The sequence below is a fragment of the Semicossyphus pulcher genome, unplaced genomic scaffold (assembly GCF_022749685.1).
Source record: "Semicossyphus pulcher isolate SPU_LCO1_2020_fin unplaced genomic scaffold, fSemPul1.0.p SCAF_21, whole genome shotgun sequence".
Classification (NCBI taxonomy): domain Eukaryota; kingdom Metazoa; phylum Chordata; class Actinopteri; order Labriformes; family Labridae; genus Semicossyphus; species Semicossyphus pulcher.
The window spans coordinates 8,391,144-8,418,461 of record NW_027211695.1 but is presented as its reverse complement, the minus strand read 5'-3'; the positions used below and the strand labels follow the sequence as shown (position 1 = coordinate 8,418,461).

At 42.2% G+C, this 27,318-nt stretch overlaps 1 protein-coding gene across 1 annotated transcript in view; it reads left to right on the top strand.

The window, feature by feature from the left end:
- LOC138600986 (collagen alpha-1(XXV) chain) overlaps positions 1 to 27,318 on the top strand; it is a 164,108-nt gene that overhangs the window by 60,339 nt on the left and 76,451 nt on the right. Inside the window, exon 3 of the mRNA XM_069672550.1 lies at positions 27,058 to 27,102. Coding sequence (XP_069528651.1) covers positions 27,058 to 27,102 — 45 coding nt within the window. The remainder of the gene's footprint in view (positions 1 to 27,057; positions 27,103 to 27,318) is intronic.

Here is a 27,318-nt window from a genome sequence, read left to right as displayed (position 1 = left end):
GCAAAGGTTTTCCACACTTAGGACTTTGAACCTGCAAAACCTCCATCGATTCCACTGCTGCTTGTTATGCAAACCCTTTCCCTGCATTAATTTATAACGTCAAACTAATCCTCATTTACTCTTCATAATTTTTCATATATGTATCTCTATTTATATCCAAAATAGCCACTAAACAACACTTCTATGTTAATATGCATTTCTCCAGTGGGATTTTTGGTTGAAGACGACTCTTTGGTCCTTGTTTTGGGGAAAGTCGAGAATGAAATACCTCATCTTTATCGTGCCCTAGAGAGGGCATCCGTAGCCGCTTCATCTTGGAGTTCATTCCTGTCACAGGTATAATGTACAACCTCGCTATAATGTCATCTTAGGTTTTGGTCTCTTTCGTTGCATTGGAAAGGATGGATGATTTGGCATGTTATTACCTCGGCTGGGAAAGATCATGCCTTATCTCTGCGAAAGGCTAAGACAAAATACGGCAATTACCCTGGAGAATTGAAATGTCAAGGCAGGTTTAGCATTTCCAGCAACAGAAATTGGATTTCAGACACACTTCCAAACTTTGAGAAAGTAAGAAACTGAAGTCTGTATTTTTTCCGGAAAATGCAGCCACCTTTTCTAGCTTCTAATTGTCCATGGTTGGTGCAAACCAAAACTTTTGCTGAGTTTACTGCAGGTTGAAATCACTCAATGATCTCCAACTTACTTGGGATGCTTTTGGAAGACCTGATGATGCTTAAATGCTAACCCGTACTCTAAGCTGTCAGTTAAATTTGTGTTCATCAACTTCCTTTTAATTGGTAATCAAACCTTTGGTTACGGTGGGTGAAGGGGGGCAAGAGAATGTGGATTAATTTATTTCTAAGGGCTTCGGTTTTGATAGACCAGTTTTCGTTGCTATTCTATGAGGTCAGCTATAATTACCTTAGTAGTTGTAGCGAGTAATTCCATTAAATTTCGCCATGGATCAGCAACTGTGTGTTTGACAGTAAAGATTCTCCAAAATCTACAGAAGAGCAAACTTACCTTTTACTTTGAAGTATTCTGGCTGAGCGGGCAGGCCGTGATGATGAGATGGAAGGTGAGGAATATGGGAATAATTGGAAGAGGCCACAGATATTACAAGAAAATGAACAAGGTTGAAGATTATCATAACATGTGCCACAGGTCTGTCAAAAAGTTTGTCCTCTCTCCCCTCTGCCGCTGAGAGATTTGAGCCCAAGTAGAAACCCCCTTTTGCTTACACGCAGCTGTCACCACCTGCCAAAGAATTCAGTAAAGCAGATCGGGGAAGTCAAAACAGCTCGTGACCTTGTCTGAGGCATCTAACCTCTCTCCAGGTCTCCGATGTTCTGCATTTTGCGCCGTGGGAAGCACCTGTCTCCCCTACTTCCCCTAAATACACTCAGGACATCAACCGCTGCTGTTCAATTACCCTTAAAGGAGCCTTTAAAAGGAGTCCAGAAGCAGGAAGCTTGGAGAGGTTTCTGGCGATGCATTTGGCATATGCTGAACCACTAACGGAAGATGGGAACAAAGCATATGAGGGAGGAAAATTTAGAGGGTAGAGGGAAATGTCTCTGGTATGGGAAATGTCAGCTGTCTGACAACTGCTTCCATGAATGCGTCATCAGAGGACTTGATGGCTGAAAAAGGACATTATTCAGAAACATGTTGTCTCATATTAAGTCATATCTCAACTGGGAATTACATCTCAAAGTCAGATACCTCCAGTGAGAGTAATTTACAATTTATGCCAGGTTTTAAAATGTTATAATTCATACTTTGTGTGAGAAAGTGGCCTTCAAACAACGTAAAAGAAGTTCCCAAGAGGTTGCCCCTCTGCAGTGATAAAAGACAGAGCCTCTTACATCCTCCTCTGTCTCTCCACACTGACTCCACAACCCCACTGTCTGTCGTTGGGGTGAACTTTGAGGAAAGACAGGTTGCTAAGGTTGGAGGCTCATGTAGGACTCTGAATTCCCACACCCTCCTTCTGCCCGCGCTTCTTTTTCCTTTGCATCATACGCCTGGCACCGGCGCAACCTAAAGCAGGGCCCATGATCTAACTCCAGCTACCCACTCCACAAATCACACAACAACAAACGGGTGAAGGGGCTTTTCATGCCGGGGGTTGTACTCTTACCCTCTGCGGTAAGGTTTCACATGCGTAATGTCTTCTGGCAACGTCGCGCTCATGTCCTACGTCTTGTAATGTGACAGGATAACAACTGAGCTGTTTACTGATTGTACAACAACACTGGACAATTGCACTATTGTGTGCTTTGACATAGCTTTCACAGTTGCAAAGGGAGCTACAGGCAAACATTGAGAAGTTTTGGGTTAAATTATCCCCCATGTCTGAGAAACCGTAGGGGCAACTTCCCAGTAAACATGGTGTCTGTGTTTGTGTATGTTGTCCAGCAGAACCTTTGGGAATAGAGACACCAATTCAAAGCATTAAACCGCGTATCTATCCAGTAAATATAAGGCTTCAGCCAGCAGCTAGTTAGCTTAGCTTAGCCAAAAAATAAAATCCAAAATAGTCCCACACATTAAACACTTGTAAAACTGAAAATCCTCATTTTATTCTTAATCAAATAAACAAACAAAATATACTCTGTTTATTTGTGAGCTTTAGAGCTGGGAGGTATCTTTTGTCTTGAGCTAGGCTAACCGTTCCCCTGTTGTCTCAATTTATGCTAAGAGAAGCTTTATATTTATCAGACTGACATGAGAGTAGAATCAACCTTCTCATCTGACATTGTTGAATCATGTCGAATATCTTTTATTTCATGAGACAACTCTTATGTCTGTCCTGTATATCACCACAGCTGGCAGTCGGTTAGCTTAGCTTCGCAAAAAGACTAGAGACAGGGCAAAACTAGCAAGCCTGCTTCTTAACATAACACAACTCATTCCTACTCTTATTTCTTATATTTCATAAAACAGCTCTTATTTCTGTCCGGTAAGTATTTGTCAAAAGCTAGCAGATAGTTAGCTTAGCTTTAAGGAAAAGGTCGGACACAGGGGAAAACAGCTAGCTTGCGTCTAGTCTACCACAAGCATTTTCTTCCCTCATTTATTTTGTTTCATGCTACAACTCTCATGTCTGTCCGGTAAATATTCGTCAAATGCTAGCAGATAGTTAGCTTAGCTTTAAGGAAAAGGCTGGACACAGGGGAAAACAGCTAGCTTGCTTCTCGCCTACCATAAGACACTTTCTTCCCTCTTTTCTTTTATTTCATGCTACAACTCTCATGTCTGTCAGGTAAATATTCGTCAAAAGCTAGCAGATAGTTAGCTTAGCTTAAGGAAAAGGCTGGAAAACAGCTAGCCTGGTTTTCCCCGAAGGTAACCCAACTTTGAGTGGATTTAGTTACCCTTGTACAGAGTTAGGCTAGCCTCTCCCCTGTTTCCAGGTATTATGCTAAGTAAACCAGCTCCTGGCGCTAGCTTCACATTTACTGTACAGACATGACGTAGTCACATTGATCTTTTCATCTGACTCACTGTGAGAAGGTTTTTTTGACAGTTAAGTTTCAGATAAAACAGCAAAGTCTTACTAAAAAGGAAGCTGCTTGTATTTTGTAAATATAAATTGTGTCATATACAAAAAGACAAGTTCTTTTAGTCACACACGGAGCAGTGAGGTAAACTTTGGCAAACCCCCCCAAGGGCCACTTATTAGCCGCGTCCAAGCCTCTTCCTGCCCATAAAGGCCCATTCAATCAAAAGTTATGTGGAAACCATTGTTGCAGGATTATTGTAGTGTGGCTGTAAATTGTGTGTAAGGCTCATTATCAAAGGGGCCTCCCTGGCAGAGCTTTGGCACAGGGGAGCCTGACAAGCCGGGGTCTCACCATCTGTAACTGGGGTATGGTGGGGGGGGAAACCTTGTGCTTCCACTGCGTACATGCATTAGAGAACTTTTCTCTTGGGCTCAGGCCAAAGCTCCACAAAGTTTCCCATGCTTTATTGGACATGGTAAAAGCTTTGAATATGGCGGAGGAAGCTGCAGAGAGAGGTGGAACTACCGGTTATGGAGCAGAACGAGGCATATAGTGAGAATTTAAGACTAGTTTCCCACAGGGTCAGAAAATCAGCTGTATACATTTGATGCAGTGGACTTTTTTTTTTTAGCAATTTATGATGTGATCTATGTTGCAACATCCAGACAGGTTTGTGTTAAAATCCAGAACTTTAAGAGTTTAATGAGGATCTACTTTAAAAACTATCTTCTCCATTTGACCTTGACAGTCAAAAAACAAATACTCGTTTATCAAACTGAGCTTATAACAGGCCATTTTTTATTCTTTCCTACTGGCTGTGGCTTTAAATGCAGTGGCTTTCATAAAAGATTCTGACCACATCTGCAGCATGGAAGAACATGCAGGCACCTCTCATGTTTGCTAATGCTGGCTGCAGGTGAAAAGGGCAGTCAGGCCGTCCTAAATGCCGTCTGAAAATTCCACTGAAAGTTTTCAGACTCAATTAGAGGACCCTCGGGCCTGTACTTGCGATTTTCTACCTCTCTGCTGTGATAATTAGCTGATCAGGACCACGAGCACATAAGCACAGAGATGTTTGAGTGCTTTTGCTGGGGTTGACAACACTGCTTATCGACTTGAAAGGAGTCTGTTGACAACCTGCAGTAGAAGGCATATTATGCACTAAGAAAAATATAAGACACTGCTGTCATATTACGATTTTCCATTACAGAAACGTCTGCATTTATTTATCTGTGATTTCCTCCCAGGGTTGTCCTAATTTAGGCCGCCAGAATCAATGCAGCCATCCACCTCAGTTTGATTTGGGGAATTGTTGCACTCCCAGTAATCATGCTGAAGTTATTACGGTGTCTTTTTTTCTCCTTCGAGGTATAAAAAAAACTAATCCAACAATTTCATCTTCAAATTGCCGCAGCAGGATTCCAAAACAGAGTTAATGGAGAATTAGAAAACAGCCTGAAAGATATTTGAAGAGCATTATATAAACATGATGGATGCGTTTCCTGGATGATCTCTACTTATAGCAAAGTTACTTAAGAAGGAATTGTTTGACATTGTGAAATATGCTTATCCACTTGGTAGTGGAGAGTTACACTGTACACTATACACCAATCAGCCATAACATTATGACCACCTGTCTAATATTGTGTAGGACCTCCTTTTCCCACCAAAACAGCCATGACCTGTCGAGGCATGGGCTCCACTAGACCTCTGAAGGTGTGCTGAGTTATCTGGCACCAAGACGTTAGCAGCAGATCCTTTAAGTCCTGTAAGTTGCGAGGTGGGGCCTCCATGGATCGGACTTGTTTGTCCAGCACATCCCACAGATGCTCGATTGGATTGAGATCTGGGGAGTTTGGAGGCCAAGTCAACATCTTGAACTCGTGTTCCTCAAACCATTCCTGAACCATTGTTGCAGTGTGGCAGGGCGCATTATCCTGCTGAAAGAGGCCACTGCCATTAGGGAGTACTGTCTCCAATAAGCGGTGTACTTGGTCTGCAACAATGTTTAGGAAGGTGGTCCAAGTCAAAGTAACATCCACATGAACAGCAGGACCCAAGGTTTACCAGCAGGATTTTGCCCAGAGCATCACACTGCCTCCTTCGTCTTGCCTTCTTCCCATCCTGGTGCCTCGTCTTCACCAGGTAAGCAACGCAACCACGCCACCTTCTTCCATTGCTCCGTGGTCCAGTTCTGATGCACACATGCCCATTGTAGGTGCTTTCAGTGGTGGACAGGGGTCAGCATGGGCACGCTGACCGGTCTGCGGCTACGCGGCCCCATACGCAACAAACTGCGAAGCACTGTGTGTTCTGACACCTTTCTGTCAGAACCAACATCAGCAATTTGAGCTACATAGCTCTTCTGTTGGATCAGACCACACATGCCAGCCTTTACTCAGCACACGCAACAATGAGCCATGGCTGCACATGACCCTGTTGCTGGTTCACTTGTTTTCCTTCCTTGGACCACTTTTGGTAGGTTCTGACCACTGCAGACCGGGAACACCCGGCTGCAGAAGAACACCTAATCTTATTAGCATGAATGACTTTTAGAAAAATACCAACGTTTGACTCAGGCTGACCCTGCACAAAAGGATTTGTACATTTTCTAAACTTTTTTCTAAATTCTTTAAATCTGTGCCCCATAGATATTCTTCAAGTCCAACTAGATTTAAATCTTCATCACCTGGTTTTAATAGTGCGCATCTGTAAGTGCTCAGTGTTTACGTAAATCACCACAGCCTTAGCACGCACAAAATGATCCACCAAAATTACTGCTGAGGGCCTCTGTTCGGGCTCTTTCCCAGCAATGATTGATAAAGTGGAGCTGGTGGAAAACTTAGGCTGCCAGGGTAGGTGTTATATGTAGAGCATCACAGGCTGTTAACCAAGCAGCACATGACAAGCCCGCTCAGGCACAAGCAGTCACAGTGCATGACAAGAAGACGGTTGATGCAGCATCCCATCGTTTCAGAGGCTGATAGATTTCAGAGAGAATTGTCAAGGATGGCTTGGTGCTGAATTTGGACCAGAACATCTTCCCCAGGCAGGCTTTGAATAATTGAACCTCTCTTTAGGAGTACAGTAACACATTGCCTCGCCTTTTATCCGCTTCCCACAAGTGCAAGGCAGTGACAAGTTCTCATGGAACATACGCAGCAACAAACAGCGTTACATGGCAATTGTAATGCGAACAGTATGCTGCCACTCGGACGAGTAATTGACTTCAGCAGAGCTACAATCAGTGCCCTGTTTGCAGAAATAAAACCCACTCCTTTCCCGTAAGAGTGTCCAATATGAGGACCGAGTTTGGCTTTTTCTTTCTCCGTGCTAAAAGCTACTCAAAGGTTTGGAGTTGTGATCTCAGACAAACAATAATTTTGTCTGTCTTTTTAAATGGGCATACTTCAAAGCAAACTGTAATCTAAATGAATTTGCTTGCATCGAAGAGTCAGTCATTATTTATCACAGCATCTTTTAGGATGTCCCTCTTTATTAAAATGCTCAAAGCAAATGGCCTTCCACTTTCTGTAAATGGAAAGTGCGTGCATGTCGCATGTGTGGCCTTGCCGACGTTCCAACTGTAAATAAGGAAACGTGCATACGCTCCTGTCTAATCCCATTTTCATTAGCGCTTGGAAATTCAAACTGCAGGAGACTCGACGAGCTGCCAGTTACGGTGCTCGTCACTTTATTTGGTCAGAAAACCAAATCTGATCCCCACCCCAGAAAAAAAAAAGTTTCTTTCTCAGGCTCAAAACTTTCCCCAATGTCATCATCTGTGGCCTAGTTCTGTCTTTTAATGAAGCACCCAGAAGCTTTGTAGTTTGATTAAACAGAGACTTTGTGGAAGGCGACAGCAACATACATGTCCAATGATCTGCAGACATGAAAGCCTCATTTGGATTAAAAGTAATGAACCGGATCATTAAAAATGCAGCTTATGAGCAGCTTAAGCAGAAATAAGACGTGCTCTCGTGCGTCTTCGTGTTCTGTTTGTGCGGCGGTTCCTGACGCCATGAAGGTAATCCATAACAGAATGCGCTCTCCGATGCTTGTGGACACACTCACAAGCTTTAAATAAGAATAGATTTTATCACAGCCTCATCCAGGAACTCAATAGCCGCATTGTATGCTGAAGGATTTCTATTCTGGCTTGCACTGGAACAAATGGGTGGCCTGAAAATAGCATCCAGGTTCCGCTCATAAGCCATGAAACCAACAGATCCTCCACCGCACTGCTGCTTTCGTTCTCTGTTTATCTAATAACAATCTTGACTCCTTTCTTTTCGGCGGTGCTCATAAGTTTGTTTGCCATTTACTGGTACAGCCCACCTCCTCAAATCTCCTTTGTAAATACCCCTCATTCTGCGCTCACGGTATTTGGTTTGGTGTGCAATTTCCGTGCTGCTGAGGGTAAGCGAGCAGGACTAATTGAATCTTGCATGTCTCCTTATGATTTATGGTGGAACAGAATAGATGCAGAGGCTTGATCTGCTATAATCTCTCTCATTACGGCAGCTGTAAGAGGAGATGATTGTCCAGCTTAATTTAAAACGTCTGCTAATTTCTCGTAAAACTCTTTCTCCGACAGCCGATTATTCTGTACGGCTGCCAGCTGGAGCCTGTGCCGAACAAGGTGCTCCCCACCCCAAACTTTTGGATCACATTGAATTCATAAGCTCATTAAAATTCTTACATTTTTTTGCTGAAGTTGTTGAAGTTGTTTTACAGTTAAACGCGACCGCAAGGGTGAAGATCAAGTATCATGAAAATGTACTTTTCTCATGGTAGCTGATTTTCCATGTCCTGATGTTCACCTACAGTTCATAATACAAAGTGACTCTTCTGCTACATCCTGCACTCTAATGGTTCTGTCCACTTCCTACTGAAATAGCTGCCGTCTAAGAATCATTTTAGCACCCAACTTGTCCTCTGAATTTCTATGCAGGCATGTCCCTGCTCACGATACGTCCAGTCCAAACACCCTGTTTTACTCTAAATGTCTTCTTATGAGAGTTTTGTATTTGGGAATGGTTTTTCATTTCAGCATACATCATTGAGACTTTTTCACTGTATCAATCCAAACTTAAGTGGAGTGGTGTTCTGATTGCCATTCATTCATTGGTAAATGGACTGTACTTTTCTTTTCCACCCAAAGCTGCTTTTACACTACATTAACACATTCACACACTGATGGCAAAAGCCGATCTCCAATCAGATCTATGCCCATTCATACAATTTGCCACAGCCGCCCCATCTCAGCAAAGTCTGAAGCCTTTTTTACACTGCGGTTCCGCCTCAGCGTTGTAACGAAGCTCCAACCTCATGCCACCTTTGTCATTCTACAATGGACCACGCAACGCCGATGTAAAGCCACCCCAGTGTGTGTTTCTAAATAGCGTTCCAGCGTTGCCTTCCGGCTCCGCTGTTTACACAGACGCGGGCTCAGAGGTGGAACGACTTCGCCCCACCATTCCGCCTCCGTGCCTTCTACACAGAAGACGGAACGTAACAGAGGCGTAATAATCCCGCCTTGAACTGGCAGTGTAAAAAGCCCTAGCCTGATACCTGAGAATCACACCAGAGGAACGGTTTGTTGCACGTTCAATGGAAACGTACAGATAAATGTACCAAAAATAAAGAGAATAAAAAGAGTTAGTCTGTGGTAACTTGCAACAAGTGTGCAGGAAAACATTTCTATGTTGCTTGACACTTGAAGAACTGTTTAAATTCAGGCTCATGCTGTTGTACTGATTATCAGACTGTGGCCTCCAAACTATAACGGAATCCCAGCTGTGCTTATATTCAGTATAACAGCACTCCCTCTCGAGTGATATTGCTAAAACATTTATTATCCAAGGGATTTAGTAAGCATGCTAATTCTTTGTGAGCAACATTCTGCTCTGCTTTCTCGCCTGTGAGACATGTACTGATATATAAAATATATTATGGTAAAGATATGCAATATATAGGACAGCAGCCGATACCCATCTCTGAGCTAAGCAGTTGGCCAGTTGATAATAAGAACAATGTGTATTGATGACCAGCTGTGCCCCACCACCAGCTTTTTCCGTTGCCCTCCGACCACCTGAAACTACAGGTCAGGATTATAAATCGTCCCTAGAGGATGAGCCCCACTCCCCCTCCTCCTTTGACCTTTGACCTGGTCAGTTTGACTGACACATAAGGGGGAAACTTGATGCAGAGGTACTTTGCCTGAACGCTTTCAAAACAATCTTTGTTGTCTTTTCTGTGGAACTTCAAGGGATGGTAAAAAACCTCCTCCAGTTATTTCTCATGCGGCATTGTGTTACCGTGTCTGGCATTTCTTTAACCCTCCAGCCCCCCGGGTGTCACACATGCTCATTTTTGACACACTGATGCCATCACTTTGGTGTGTAACAATCTTGTTTAGAACCGAATGTTTAAGTTAATACAATTACTCTAATGTTTTTCTTTATATTACATGGAGCTTCCCAAATGCTTTTATTGTGTTTGCATGTTGACGTGTGCCCTGTGTTTGATCCCTACTGGATGAAAGTAGGCACATTAGTGTTGGGTCTTTACTGTTGGTTTTACGTACATGTATTCTCTACTTGTCAAGACAAAAATAGATAGTAGTACGTATGTGCCTTAAAGTCAAAGTGAAACAGCAGGTGGGGATTATTTTGCTCCTGTAATGTGACTAATTTACAAAATGGTAGGTTTTAGGAGCAGCTCCAGTCATGTTTTAAGACGTATAAAATGCTCTGCTAGAAATAATAAATTGTGTCTGATGTTTTTTTCTGCAAAATACGTTTCTTGTAAAAATCTAAGGCATCTCCTCCTCCTCCCTCATTAAAAATCACCTAAGTAGTTGCCATAACGACATGCACAGCATCAGCCAGTTCATTAATGGGATTGGCTCCTTAGGTTTGTGACGTCTCAAACCTGGCAATCTGAAAACGTGTTGTTCAGCCTGTCCTTGGTACACTGCAGTTTGAAAGCAGACAGGCCCAGCCAAGAGATGACTGCTTATGTTGTCCCTGATATGTCTTGTAGCACATGAAAAACACCACATGGAGATGTTTACAAGGTTAAACACTTGATTTTTATCAGAGGGGGATCTTTAAAATCCAGTTAGCCTATTAGCATGTGGTTGGACAAGTCTCCAAAAGAAAACAGTGACACATTAACCTGTCCTTTGGAAGCCCAAGGAAAGCTACAATAGACTTGGATTCAATCACACATCTACGCCCCATGATTTTGTTTGCTAGCTAACGTACAACATCTCACATGCTAACGACAAGTCACTGTGATTGGTGAAGTTAGCTAGATTAGACAAGTGTATGTGTGTAATTTCAGGATGAGCCATCAAAAATACTTTAAAGTTTAGCTTGAAAAGACAATCGAGTGGTTTTCTTTCTAAATACTACAAAAAATATACTTTGTGTCCTTAAATTTGAAGCCACAGTCAGCAGGTGATTAGCTTCAGTTAGCATATAGCAGGAGAGAACTAGTCCTATTCTGTCCAAGTTTAAAAACCGATTCTAACCACCTCAATAACTAATTAACAACACACTACATCTCTTGTTTAACCTATACAACAATGCCAGACTCCATGTAAACTATAAGACTATATAAATATATATTCTTTGTGTCCTTAAATATGAAGCTACAGTCAGGTGATTAGCTAAAGTTAGCATACAGCAGAGGGAAAGAACTAGCTTTACACTGTCCAAGTTTAAAAAACGATACTAACCACATCTACAACTCACTTATAACACATTACATCTCTTGTTCTGGCCTGATGAAGGGATGTTCTGGGTCCCGTTGCCACCTTGATTTTGTGAGGCAACAAGCAAAGAATCCAGGAGGTTGTCATACATTTTCTTCAGTGTTTTATCTTGGACAGAGCTTTTTACAGTCTTATTTCTATGCTAAGCTAACCAGCTTCAAGCAATAGCTTCATATTTCCAACTTACTCTCAGTTAAAACATCAAAATAGCACAGTTCCCTAATAGCAACAATTTAGCACAAAGAGGGAGAGCCCGACATGATTTAACAACAAGCAGTCTGACACTGAAAAGCTTTTCAGTGTAAATCCTGAGTTGTAATGTGTGGAGGATTGTCCAATTTCCTTGTAACAATTTGTTTTGTTGTTCCGTCTGAAAAAGCTAAGAGGAGTAAATTAACTCCTAAACCTGTTTATAAGGCTTCCCCGACTGAATGCAGCAAATCTACTTTTACACCATGTACTGCAGTAAAAATGAACAAGGTGTACGAAAGCTCATTGTTGCCAGCAGTAACTCGGCTTCGGTGGAAGGTCCTGCGAGGACCTGTGATTGCTTTGTAAAAAAAAGATTGCCCTCATTAAGGGGAATTAATGGCTCATAGAAGTAAGTGAAGGTGCGGCGGTTTGTGTGTTTCTGAGATGGAAAGATTGACTGAGTTTAGAGAAACAGGAGCCGTGTTCATTTGCAGGGAATTTGGACTTTTCCTGCCAAAACTCAGATTTGAACTCTAGCTGCATTCTTTGTCTTCCTGATGTATCCTTTTGTTCTCGCAACCCATCCTTGGCAAGATTACCGTAGTCTGCGGCCCATAAAACTTTCTAATAACAGTGTTTCATTTTGTTGTAGTTGTTTTGTGGATGTCTTCTGGAAACAGGACAGGAGATGCACATCTCGCAGAGAGCCTCACAGAGGGGTTTCCTGGGTTTGGGAAAATAAACTCTGAGCTGGCTGACTCTCAGTGAGTCGACGACTGACAGCTCAATGATGACACTTTATTTTCTTTCCACTCAGGACAAATGCAGGGCCAGGAGACACTTCCAGCATTCGGCATTCTCACAGAGCTCATCTTCACTGTTTTTTTATGCTGCTCAGGAAATACATGAAACTCTGCAGCCCGTTCACTTCTAGTGATTTGTGATGTGATGGCACACATGATGTCCTTTTAGACATGTGCGTGCAGACTTATCCTGCTGGCACTGTTACCAATCGTGCATGTTATATAGGTTTGTAAGAGGTTAGTTGTTTTGATATCCAGATACACCTACCTGTCCTACTGGAGCACCCATCTTCCATACCAGTCTTTCAGCACCCACAGGTCTGTCGAGGTGCATCCAGAGGCTGGACTTTAGACTCTCAGATAGCACCACAGCTGATTTGACATACCGCACCATAATAGTATGATTTGCTGGAGTGCTGAATGGAAAAATTAGATTGTACTTTTGCAGCCGGTGCCCAGCGGAGGCTTAAATTGGCACTCGTCTTTAGCGCGGACAGTTTTTAAGAGTTCAGTGGAGCATCTTCTTTTTGATGAGATTCTTGTTCGAATTTAAATAGCGTCCATCTTTCTCATTCTTTTATCTGAAATGATAAAAAAGGACTTTAATATCCACCGAACATAGCTGGAGTGTAACAGCCGTGACATCTGCCCTGACCGAGGAGCTTTATACGAACAGTGAATTCAACAACTTCACGCAACAGCCTCAGAAACACTCCAGACTCTGGACTTTCCATTTCGCTCTTAAATCTTTCATCCCTCTCTTCTACTCAGAGTCCCAGCTTCTCTTCCTCCCTCCCCCCCTCTCCTCATCACAGCCTCTCTATCATACATTTTCCTCTGCTGCTGACAAGATAGGGTATCTATGACATAAGAGCCGGTGCCCGTCACGCTCGCGTGCTCAGACTGTTGCAGGAATAATCCAACGTGGGTCATGCAACGCTCAAGTAAACAGCCGCCTCGGACCACCAACGCTGGCAGATAAGTTGAGAGATAGCGCAAGTGAAGCCCTTGTGAGCTGCGGGGATAAAAGACAGAAGAGAGGAGGGAGAAAAACAATTTTGCACTCACAAGCTTCGAGGCAGATCAAAGGGGAAATTGGCCGGTTAGCTGACCAATGTGAAACAATATCAGTGTACAGTTATTATTTTAGATTAAGGGTCAGCAAATATAAAATATATCTGGACTTTTTTTGTTATCGATATGTCTTTTTTCTAAATGCATTTTTGCTTGTGCTTTTCAGTGTAAAAAAAAAGGCCATTTAACCCCCTGGAAACTTGATTTCAAATATTTCTAAATATTAAAAATATGTAACAAAGTAAGAGGAATTCAAGTTAGAGTTTAGTTAGTTTTAAAGGGGGGGTATTATGCTAATTTAAAGCTTCATATCTCACTCTGTGATACCTGTGGAGTAGCTTAGCATTATTTACAGTTCTCACACTGGTGCTCTGTGCAGGCCCTCATACAGCCTGAAAAGACTCTGCCCCTTTAAGAAACCCCACCCATACAAGCCTGCTTTCTTCTGATTGGCCAGCTCGCCGAAGCCTGCTGAGGCTGCACTTTGTGATGTCACAAAGTTTTTAGAAAAAACCTGGCCTTCACAGCAGCCTGCAGACTGAGCTGAGAAGCCAGGGGATTACTCCAACATACTTTTACCTACAGATTTGAAACTTAACACGTTTAGTTTGGACATCCGACAATGTAACATTATATATGTCTTAAAATGTGATACAGCATTATACGCCCTCTTTAATAAAGAGCATAACCTTTGGAGTTAATCTGCCTTAGCAGAACTGTCTTGGTGCGGTTTGTGCAGATTTGATTGACAATAGTTCAGTGTGAAATCACTGTTCTGTGGGATTGCAAAAAACTCTCTGTAGTTTCTATAGATGCTGCTTTCTTGTGTAAATCTTTGCATGCTTACAGAATGTGGAAAGTTTCCCAGGGAAAACATTGTGTATTTTTTTTGGTGAAAAAAGAAGAAAACAACCCAACAGCTGTACTCAGATGTTTTAATTGTTGCAAACAATATGTGTCCTTTCCCCACCTCGGCCCTGACCTCTTCAAAGCAGAGAGAGGCGCAAAGACAAAAGCAGCGCAGACAGAAATAGGTCAACTAAAATAGCCACAGTTGTTCTAAATTTGGCAGCTGATTAAGAAGGAAAGTTGTAAGGGCCTCTTAAAAATTTAAAAACAAAACGTCTTTCCAGACACCCTCGGTACTCAGAATATTTTTCAATTAATTAGTCTGAAACCTCTCAGTTCATTTTCGATTTCAAAGAGGCGTTAGCACCAAAATGCCTCTGAACGCTGCAACCAATCTGAGCAACCGAACAATCGACACACACATTGGCTGCGAGGAAGCGAGTTCCAACATCCGATTTATTCGGCTTCTACTTCCATATAAAACACGTGCTTGGCATGACATGACTTTGTAGCTAACACTTAGCATATGTACAAAATGTGAATTACTGTCTAGTTGGTTGAATGTTGAAACATGAGCTGATTCATGATATTCCACATCAACGGCAGCCATCTTGGTTGTTTGCACTTTTCTAGTCTTGCGACCACTTAAAGTTGCTTTTACACTACATGTCACATTCACACACTGATGGCAAAGGCCTAAGTGCCAATCTCCAATCAGATCTATGCCCGTTCATACCCAATGGCGATGCCACCAGGAGCAATTTGGGGTCAATTTGGGTCTTGCCCAAGGACACTTGAACATGTGACTGTAGCAGTCAGGGATCGAACCCCCAACCTTTCATTTAAGAGATGGCCGACTCTACCACTGAGCCACAGCGGCCCCGTGATATAATCCCAAGAAGTACCTGAGATACTGCGAATGTTGAAACGTTTTGTTCTATTACCACCAACTGTCAGTGGTTAGCTATCCAGGCGGAGAAAAGTCGATGGCAATCTATTGAAGTAGCTGATGAGTGTAAAAACATCTTTGACTTGAGCACAGTTGACTTCTCTCTGGTGACTTCATCTTGGTTGAGGAGCGGCGATGACTGTCCTTGAACAGTTTGGGGCCTTGTGGTCCACGCTGCGTAGCACACACACACACACACACACACACACACACACACACCACAGGCACGTACGCACACTGGCTCACACACCCCTGGTGACGATCGGGTCAGCCAGCAGTCATGTCATGCGTTTGCAGCAGGTATTGGGTTACACATGATTCGAATGTGACATCCAATAGCCGCAGAAGTCTTAAACACAGATAAAGTATTCCATTTGAACTTGAACAAGAGAGGGATCATTTGATGCTAATCATGCACTGAATGTCCCATTTGCCTTCTGGCATCCCGGTTGACGATTTCTTCCAGAGACCAGAAATGCTCATGCAACTATTTCAGCAACTCAAGCGCTCCAGTGCATGCACATCACACTGACGCCATCAGTATGCTTGGTGTAATATTCAAACACACCCTCGGTCGGCTTTTAAAGCGTCTGCTGGCTGATCCCAAGGATGGAGTCATTTTGACATGTCTGTCATCTCGCCATCGAGGGATAAATCAGGATTCTCCCAGCTAGAACGATCCAATTAGATTATCTTGTCGTGAGTGCTAAAGTTAGCATACTGTAGGTATATTTGCTAGCCTCTGCATCTCAGTATTTCAGTGTCTAATTAGGGATATTGATTGACTCAGAAGCTTAAATCAGTCACTGACTGTGGACAATCAATGTTTGCTAGGTTAGGCTGAGGTTGCTTTCCCCTCTGCGTGCATATGCTGAGTGGATTAATTAACCGCTGGCCTTGGTGTCAGTCTTCCTCAGTGTTTAATACTTCTGCTTGTGCAAATCAGATTCAACAAATCACGCCGCTTTTAGTGCTTCATGTAGTGGTTGCCTGTGTTTTTATTTCAGACTCTCTGTTAACATGCGTCCAACCATAGCGGTTCTCTTGGAGCACAGGTGGGAGACGATATAGTTCAATGCGAGGTGACGCGCCTGTTTGCTTTGCATGGCCACAATGTCATAACAATTATATTAGTGTGTTTTAATCTCGTGGATTTCCAAGCCGCTGTGCATGCAGTGTCGAACACGCCAAGATTTAACACTTGAATAAACCATTAATTTCCACTTTGGATTACACTTCAGCTCGGCCAAGCCAAGCTGGGCTCATCCTAGTGTTTCCCTTTTTCATTTGCAAGACAAGAAATTGTTGGATTTTTCTCCAATTTCTTCCCCAAAAGTAACACTCCCTGGTATGAAAGCGTAGGTTATGTTACCAGGAAGGCTTTCTGATAGAGCCGTCAGGATGGCCGCCCCGCACCAATTGAACTCGCAGCGTAAACCGATGGGACTCAGCCAATCGATCGGCTTATTACTGACCTCGCCTCATCAGGGAGTGTGTTCTGCTTCCATCACGACCGCAGTCAGTACTGCGGGGAGGATAATTGCAGTGTGTAGCTCACCGGGTGGGTCTCAAGTATCCCAGCACTCAGCCTGTTGCCAGAGGAAAACACATTGATCTCTGAAGGTGATGAAAAGGCTCTCTCAAAAGGCCCTGCTTCCTCCTCAGGAGCGTTCCAGCCTCGACGCTGAACCAGAGCAAAATCGTAGATGATCCATGCAGGCCTGCCAGCTGTAGTCGTATTCATGTCATTTGTCTTCTATGAAAGGACTCGAGGAGAACAGCTTGTTCTGTCATGATTCTGAGCACCTGAAACAGTTTATTGTGTAGAAGCAAGTGTGTCTTTGCTGTTAAAGACCACCGCAGGAATCAATACAGAGATTCTCAAGTGCAACAACAGTTACCTTGTCTGCAATTAGTGCAACACTTGCCAAGTCTATTTTATTCCTCTGGCGTGTGGAGAGAGAGAGAGATGCATTTTTAAAACCTGCTTCAGTCTGCCTGACGCAGTGTTAATGGAGCCTGCAGTGACAGACAAATTCCTTCCATCCTAATTGATTGACTCGCGGTTTAATGAACTGATAACTGGCATCTGGACAAACACAGCCAGGCCCCAACTTACACACACACAGGCACCAGATTGCCATATTCATCAGGGATGTGAGGAGAAATTAATTCATTTTAAGTTCATCCTCTGACCGATACTGAGTAGAGATGCTTGTATAGAAAGTGTCTTTTTTTAATCAGCCGCTGCTTCTGCATCGTAATGAACGCCGCTAGGTGTAATTACTTTCGGATTCCTGCTGCGTGATGTCTCGGGACGAGCTGACATTAACAAGCGTCCTGTCGGTACTGTAAATGAGTTAAAGCTTTCACATAATGATGACGACGCTGGCTCGGGTGTATCAGAACTGTGTTTCCGCGACGGCTTGTAATTGAAAACTGCAGAAGTGAGTTCCCTTAGAGTTTGTGGAGCAGGCGTCACTGTTCATTACCCCTCATGACTGTTCGTTAGATTTAATTCAGCCTCCTAATCAGCGGGACGTCTTACTCCGCCGCTGTTGTATAAATCAAACTGTAAAAAACTTATCCTACTCTCTTTAGTAGCAATCAAAGCATCCATCTACGTATAACAATGCATTCATTATAGGCAAATGCAGATGTGTGTGTGCGCTATCAAAAATATTGCACAGGATATTACGTGGTGACAAAATAAGTGAACCTACAGAGTGCAATGAGTCTTTTCTGGGCAACAGATTAAAAATAATTGAGCAGAATTATTTAGGAAATGGCTATAATCATCATATTTATTAAAGGAAACGGCAGCATTGGACTTAAGTGCAGCTGGAAATAAGGATAATGAAGATATATGCCACAGAATCAGAGCATAATGGGAAATACCCTTTAGACTGTTGTTATTCCAGGTCAAGACAGGAATCAAATGTGGGTCTTGGGAAATTTAAAATGAGCGCCTGAATTCTCTTAGCCAAAAACCAACCCTCTAGAGTCTGCTATAACATAGAGATGACTGGATTTAACACCATACAGTGGTAGCTTAGCACTCTCTAAACAGGGTAACAACTTATTACACAGGCCTCTATTACAATCATCCACTTAGAAGATGAATAATGCAAACAGCACGGCTCCTATTTGAAGGCCGTTAAAGAACCACCGCCGCTAAACAAGGTTGATAATGGGGTTGCTGTTTGAAAACGTCCTAACGTTACACGCTAACCATGCTGCAGTCTGCTTCTTGTATCAGATTGCAGGAATGTGGAAACTTACCTCCAATTTCCACGAGTTGAACTTTCACTGACACAATGTGAAGCTGGCCCGAAAGTGAAACCCAAACACCCATCTGTCTTAAAAACATCCGAGCAGAGGTTAAATTTGTGTTTGGGTTTTGAAAGCCATTAAATTGGTTGTGTGCTTTCTCCCATGATAAATACAACAGGGTCAATTGAAATCACTTTAGTTCAGCAGACTCCACCAGTCATGCTACCAAAAATTTGAAAGGCAATATGGTAATCCAAGAACCGGCATTTAAGGTCCTGGAGTCCTCTATTGGACTGAAAGCTTGTTATTTAAGAAGGAACCCTCGCTGCTTCTGCTTTGTGTCTCCTCATCCCTGCTAAATTGAAGAGGTTTGAGGAAGTTAAGGGATTAGTAAAAGTAGTTAAGAAAGGTCAGCAGGAGTACAAGGGCTACTACAATGGCTTCCTTTCCGGAGGTATGCTGGAGGGTCACAAGTTCAAGGGGACTTTCCTTCTTTTCTCTCAACAATGCACATGACCGATGGCCTCAAGAGGAGCTTCAAACTGCTGGAGACGCAGTCCAGATCTTCATCTTGTTGTACTGTTATCTGTAGACTGTGTTAGACGACCTCTAGTTTAGAATTTGGGTATAAGTGCTGGAGGGACACTGATACCGTTAGCTTTATAGTACTTCAATAACTGCATGTGTACTTAATGGGCTTAATCAGAAGCGTACATTTACTTATAAGATACTGAGGATAATTAACTATGGCATGACTCACTTGACTCACTTACTGCTGATTCTTCTGATTTCACTCCTTCTTGGTTGATCAGCAACTGAAAGACAACGAATACACTGCATGCACAGCGGCTTGGAAATCCACGAGATTAAAACACACTAATATAATTGTTATGACAAAAGGACACTAGGCCATATACACAACGGCTACTGTTAGCATTAACCCAGCCAATATTACTGATTGATAGTTTTGCACAATACAAACACCTAGCTAACGTTATTGTTAGCTACTTTGGTTCAATGCAACATCTTGACCAAGGGCAGCTAAGTTAGTTATCAGATCAGTAGTTTAACCTTGCAATGTCCCTGGATGTCTCTCCAGATTGTCCTTTCCCATTGTCCTTTAATTGCCGATCAATCAGGAAGCTGTGAAATGATAACCGTTTGTCGGATTCCAAACACAGCATTACAAGATTAAAACAGCATTTGAGCTTACCACCATGAACACAATGTCAGATGAAAATGGCTGCCATTTGATGATGATAAATTGGCTAAAATGATGGATAGTATCTGGTTCTTTCATTGGAATAACAGCAGATGAGGTACCAAGCAAGTTAACGGATACTAAAAGGGGGATAAAAACACTTGACTAGACCACTGATTTGTCAGAGAGAATCGTCACTGTCACACAAAAGCAACATCAATTCTTTGAATAACTGACCAAGATTTTAAAAAATGGCCGCTGGCAAAACCACTTCATTACTATCCTCTGTCGTTGGGGCGGCTGTGGCTCAGTGGCAGTCAGTCGTCTCCCACATGTCGAAGTGTTGGCACTTAGGCCTTTGCCATCTGTGTGTGAATGGGTGAATGTGACATGTAGTGTGAAAGCGCGAGACTAGAAAAGTGCCATATAAGCGCAGTGCATTTACCATTCCTGCCGACACAGGTGTTTTTTCTTCAGTGGGAAACAAAATTTGAGAAAATACCTGTTACCAAAAGCGAGTTGAATCAAGTCGTACTATCCATCCATCCATCCATCCATCATCTTTACTGTGTACCCTGTTCAGGGTCGGGGGGGACTGGAGCCTATCCCAGCTGTCATTGGGCAAGAGGCAGGGTACACCTTGGACCGATTGCCATTCAATTACAGGGCTGACACAGAGACAGAGAACATTTCACGCTCACGTTCACACCTACAGGCATTTCAAAGTCACCATTGAACCTAACAAGCACGTCTTAGGACTGTGGGACTTGAAGGGAACCCTGGGAGAACATGCAAACTCCACACACACAGGCCCACTACGTCCGAACCGGGACTCAAACTAGGAACCTTCTAGCTGTTTGGCAACAGTGCTAACCACTACCCCTTAAGTCATACCAAATAGTGGAAATATGGCTCTACTGTATGTTTGTGTTGAGTAACGGAAACTCAAGTCCAATCTGTGAGGAAATGTGTAACAAAAACGATGGAGAACCGCTGAATGTCAGCGTGGGAGCTCCGAGTATTAGCATGTAAAAGTAGTCCTCACGCTTGTCAGTCAGGTTTTACAGTGGACTCTTTAGTTTCTTGAGGGGAATAAAATTGCAGACTTGGCATTTTATGGAGAGTACATTTTCTCTACTTAATTCTGTTGAAGTGCACATATTCCAAAGCTGTTGTGCCGGCGAGGCCCTCTGTGTTAGCTGTTAGATTTTGCAATTCATATTTTGACAACAATACACATCCCCGTGAAGATGAGGAGAGCAGTGACATTTACAGATGACGAAGATTGTTAAATTGTGGTTCATTTCCATTTTTTCCATTGGACAGTGGGCCCACTGTTCCATGTATTAGCATTTTATGTATTGATTTATTCATTGTCATGCATAGTAAGAAGGATCTTGGATCAAAACTGTTTTCCTCTTTGCCAGACATTTCCAGAAGAATGTACTTGTCGAGAAACAAATGATTTAACAGTTGAAAGCCAGCTTTTGTGCTGCGTGAGTTCTGTTGACCTGGATACCAATGTGTTGCCAGGTTTAATAAAGTCATCCATCCATGTTGTGGGATTAAATGGACTATAATAAAGTCTGTTTTGACTAAATCTTCCTAATCTTCCTAAGTCTTTGGAATGCTTGCAATAAAAAATTGATCATCAGGTTCTTTGAGAAATATTCTGAACATGTCAGTGAAAGAAACTCTAAGCGCCAGCTTCTAAACCTCGTTGGGAGCCACCTTTGAATGGCCCGGTATGTTGTTTATGTTACACAGCTGATTTTTTAATTCAGATGGATTGTTTTAAATCACTTAAATGACCTGAAATGTTATGGCAAAACCCTTGCTAAACTGTCAATCATTTCAAACATGAAATGGACACCAGAGTGTATTTATGCAACAGAATACAAAAGGTAATTGCTCAGCGAGGCCTTCTCCAAAATGGCTGCAGATCAGTTTAAGAACCAAATTATTCAAAGACATTTTTAGCAATTCTACCCCTCAAGTTAACTGTACCAAACGCCGTATGTCAGTCTCTAAAAACATCAGCATTAGGAGTATTGTGCCACTTTGACATTTTTTCCCAAACATTCATGCTAGATGTTGTTATTTATGAGTCATACATAACCAGTAAGGGGAGGTAGTTTGTGGAGCTTTTGGTATCCATCAAAAGGCATTGTTGCCCCGTTAAATACATCATAAACATATATGAATCATACATCTAGCTGTTTCATTTGCACAAAGAAAACATGGCAGGTGCCATCTGAGAATAAAACTATATAACTGAACATTTAAACGTAGGACAATACAAGGTAAATGATAATAAATCTCACTTTCATACAACATCTGAATGTACTCTCTTTACCCAGAAAGGTGCAGTTGGGTTTGCTGAATGTCTAAAGCCAATTCTCTTCAAACCTGATTTACTTTGGAGGTTGGAGCTGGTACCCAGTTTGCTATTTTTGGCCCAACTTATATTCTGCGGAATAGCTGTATTACTCTGTGAGAGCAGCATTGAGTGCTCTGATTATGTATATCAAGCTCTGAAACAATGCCGGTATTGTAAATGAGTCAGACCGGGGCTGCTTCACGTATAACTGATTGGTTTGGTGGAAAAAGAAATAGAGCAGAGGTGCAGTTCTGCTGGCTGTTCAGGCCCAATCAATATTTAATGGATGATGGGTCGTGGTAAAATCCAACTTTGTCTCAAATGCATGAAGTATAAACAAGAAGTTTATTATGTCGAGGAATGCGTAACTTTGAAATAGCAGCGTAATGACCAACATGAGCACAAGCATTCAGAAACAATAGACATGGCTTCAAAACAGCATGTTTCCCAGTCCTGCCAATTGTATTGGATCCTTTTTGCCAATTGGCATTAAAATGACAACTACTATCAGTGTTGTGGACAAAAACATTCTGTGGGATTGTAAAGAAACCCAACAAAATGTTGTTTTACTATTTCTGAAAAAGTCAGAAAATGAATAAATATTGAGACTTGAAAGCACCGTGCTAATGGTTTCATGCTGCTTTTAAAGCTAACTTGTTGCCATTAACATCACAATCCATTACCATCATATAAGCATGTACAATGGCAGTGTTTGAGAACTTCCTTGGTTGGCTTATTGGAGAAATGTGTCCACTTTTATAAGATGATTTGAAGAAAAGGAAAAACTCACTGCTCTCATGTGAGTGTCCTCAATTCGTGATGGCAATATGACAATCGTACTTATTCACAGGTCAGAATTTAATGTTTTGTGATGTCTGAAAATATCCAGTCAATACGTTTATTTAAACCATCACTGTGTAAGTTTATATCCATTGCTCTCCAACTTTGGATCATTGCACTCCAATTAACCTCAAAGTTTACAATAATGCGAATAAACATCTACAGTCTTTGAGAGATGTAATTGTTAACCAAATTATACTGTACATTTGATAACATAATTGAATAGTTGCCATATATTAATTTTAAAACAAGACTACACAACATCCACGCAAGCAGCTAATGAGGCTGTACGATGTCATAGCGCTGATTTCACTAGAATGCTAATATTTTAGTAGCTTATGATGTTTAAGTTTGACATTTAATGTTTGTTAGCACACAAGACAATGCCAAGAACTGCAGTTCCTCTAGTGGCCTCTTGAGGCAGGCCCCATAAGTTAGTCTGTCCTCATTAGGCCCCATATTACAAGGCCTGCTGCTAGCTTACTGCTAGGTGTCAACTCTAGCTAATTTTAGTCACTGAACTTAACCTTTCAGCCATGTTTGAATTGTTGGTGCCTTTTGGTGATTTTTTTCAGCAAATATCAGATAAATATTGTGGCTTTCTGTGCAGTTTATTATACTAACAGACTGTCAAAGAAATCGGTGCTCCAAAAAACCTAGTATTATATCACATGTGGTAGCACTAATTAGTAGGTTCAGTGTTTCATTAATTACAGGCTTTGTATTTAATTAATCACATATATCAATGATTTCTGGGAGAAGCACATCACATGTAGATGAGCGATCATTACCAAAAGACATCTGCACCTTTTTATAAGCTTTATAAACAGTGACAATCGATGCATTTACAGTAGGGGCATATGGAGATACACAATAGGATTGTTTACATTGCGTAACAGAACTGCATATGATTGTGTGCGGACAGAGAGTCTTTTGCCATTAGAACACTGTGTGAGGAGTAAACTGGTCCCGCTGTTGTTTATTTGGTTGCCACGACTTCACGTGTGATTGATGTCCCGTGACGCCTGTGACGGAATCGTTTAATTGCAACTTTGGGACACGTTATAGAAATCTGAAGCAGCGGCGGCAATCATTTTGCCGCGGCGGGCCGCCCCTGCAACTTGTATGTACTGGAAACACTGGTATTGATGTCTGCGCTCACCGTATCTGGCTCGTTGGCTGTTACTGTTTCTCCTACGTTAATTCATTTGTGGCGTCCTGTTTATGGGAATCAGGATTGTTGTTGGCTTCTCCCTACAGGGCCATGTAAAAAGAAGTACTTTTACGCTACCTGGTACTTGACATTCAGCCAAATGTCACTATCCCATTGTCATTTTAGCCTAGCAAGTAGCAAGTTTGTTATTATCCACAAGCTCTCTTAGCGTCTCAACTACCGCCACAAGTAGAATCCCATTCCGTGGAAATCCTGATGTTTAACTAGCTTATTAGCCAGCTAATTAATTAGCCACTAGCATAGACTTTATAGTTCACTCTATCTGGACACTTCTAGTTTAGAAAACCAACATGGGGACGGCCAAAATGTTGAACTCTTGGCTTCAAAAAGGCAGTTAATAAACGAATAGGTGATGTCACAGTGGCTATGTCCAATATTTATACTAGTCTTTGGTTAGCATGCTAACCTTTTCTAAGCACATAATAGCATAAATGCTAGTTTAGGTTGGTCTGAAAAGAATTTGGTGAGCTAACTTTTTATCCATGCAAAACTCTAGAGTCATTTGGATTCATCCACTGGGGATCATGATCCATCCAATAGCTGTTGGTGTGGTTCAACTGGGACCCTCTGACTGTCTGACAGAGTGGCTACAAGTGCCTGGAATACAAAAGCCACCGAATAACAAATTGTCAAAACACAAAACACAACACCACGGGACCCATTTTGTTATTTCTGACCGCAATCTCTGTCTGACCAAACACTTGAATGAACATCAAGTTCGCTTTGATTTATTTCACTTTTAGACCCAGAAGCTGTTGAAAGGGCTGAAAAGGTTTCAACGGATTGTTCATAGCCGTTGACCCTCATCATGAATTCCCTGCCACAATTTTTTTCTGAAGCCGCTGTTCCATGACCGCGCTCGGGGCTCTGGGAGAAATTAGCGAGCCAATATAATATTTTTCAGCAGTGAGTGTTTGCCTTGACAAGTAGCTTAAGATCTCTCAGCACTCTCACCCATTTTGCCTCATATTAGTTTCACTCCTGACAACAGTTCTTGCAGTACTTTATCACTTTTTTGGGTCTTGATTCATTTAAACACATCAAAGCTCTGCAAACCTGTCGGACTGTTCCTGATAGACTTTGTTAAGTTATTCTTTCAGTGGTGTTTCATTAAGTGAAATGTTATCGCGTTTTCGTTGGCACACGTTCCAAGAAGTTTTAACGTTACGGCTACAGATGGATTGTAAGGGAGTCTCTTTTTACACACTATAATCAGAATGAAAAATATTGTGATGAATATTGTGAATCATGATGATATCTCAAAATACTGTAAGGGTATTTTGTCTGGACCACCGACTCCCATGTGGGTTGTGTTTTCTCGGCAGCTGTCAAAAATACACCACGAAAAAATCAGGAGGATGTCGTATCGCTGCTCAAAAATATTCCTCTCTCAGGTGTCAGGTGTCGTTTCAAAGTGAGCAAGCGACTGCCAAGCGCAGTAAACCCCCTTCTGCTTCTTTGAAAGCCTTAAAAAACAAACCTATGGAGGAAGCATGGGCTGATGTGAACCTTAGTAAAGCGAGAGTCAAGCTCCACCTGTGGTTACGTACTTTAAACTGCCTGGACCCTTCGCTGGCAGCGCCTGACATTATCCTGGAAAACATCCAAAAGGAGCAGAGTTTGAGCCTGAAGCGGAGCCAAACAGTGGGATCAAATTGAGTACGAAGCATCAGACAAAGAGCTGTGCAACATAATCTTGCATTTTGCACCCTAGTAACACATCTGGAGCGCCCTAAATCAGCCAAACACTGTGTAAAAGTCATTGTTCTTCATACGGATGGCAGGCGGTATGAAGGAAAGTTGGTTGAATGACTTAATGGAACATAAAGAGTTCTTTTTGTACAGGGTCAAAGGTCAGATCAGGTTATTTAGATCAGTAATTACTTTGGCTTTTTTCTTTCTAAAGTCCTGTTTTTAGTCTGCCAACAAAAGCCCAGTGTCACAAAGTCATTATTGGGAGCAACTTTTGACACCCAGGCAATTAATGTCGAGCTGTGAAGCCTGTTCAAAACTCCCACCAGCCCCATTCAACACTGTAATTATTTGGAACCTCAAACACGAAGACAGAGCGCTCTTCTTTGGCGGTAAGGAGGTCAAAAGAGTTTCCAAAATGATTTACATAATAACTCCTCGCTGCATTGTTACCGCCTGAAATTGAATCTGGATATTTTCTGTGCAGAACCAGACGGGGGGAAGATTGTTCCTCTGGGTTACTACAACTTTCAATCTTCTCGCTCCTGACAGCTTCTTTAATGTTGAGTGGAAAGAGCAATTTCCCTCCCTAGATATTATTCATTCCATTGCACGTTGACAAGCCCACCTCAAAAGTGGAGCGTTCCCATGTACTACTGTGTAACCAGAAGGACTTTTAATTTCCAGCTTGTCTCCAAGTCAAAGCCTTTGACTGAAAGGTGAATGAACACACTTTTTTTTGGGGCAAACAAAATGCCCCCGAAAAGTAGTTCCAACCTTGGCGTGAGATTGAAGCATTGCTGAGAGTAAAAGGTCATTTTGGGGGGGGGACGTTACCAATTTCCAAACTGAAATTTACCTGCGTTCAATACGACCCACTCAGGTCTTCAACATGTAAAACCTGGCAAAGCGTGTAATTGTTTTTACCCCTCTTGCTGAGCTTTAGCAGACTGATAGTGTTGACAGGAAAATAGCAAACAGGAAAGATGAACAAATTAAAAACCAGTGCATCCGTGCCGAAAGGGAAAACTGTGGGAAAAGAAACAGGGACGTTGTGTTTCCCTTTTCCACCTCAGCTTGTGTATAAATAGAAGCTAAATACTTAATGAAGCTAATGAGCTGTTTGTAGTCCAAAGTCAACATTTACTCGTGTCTCTTGCTCATCCTGCTGCAGGAAGGTTTCACGGAAAGAACACTCCAACAATACGAAACTTAAACAAACAGAAAGACAATCTAATTACTGACTAACGTGTGTTATATTCTTCTGTTTTGAAGGACCTCCAGGAAAGCGAGGAAGAAGAGGCCGCAACGGAGAACCTGGTATGTACATTTGTCTGTGTGTGTGTATCTGTGTGTGTGTGTGCGTGTGTGGCCAAAGATCACTGGAGTCTCAATCCAGCAACATTCAAGGAATAATTCAGTGGGACATCAGCGAATCGCACTGCACTTATAATCACGTAAAAGCGCACTGTATATCTTTAGAGGCCAAAATAGGTTATAGATGTGTAATTTGTGGCCTGGTGGCTTGGATTGTTT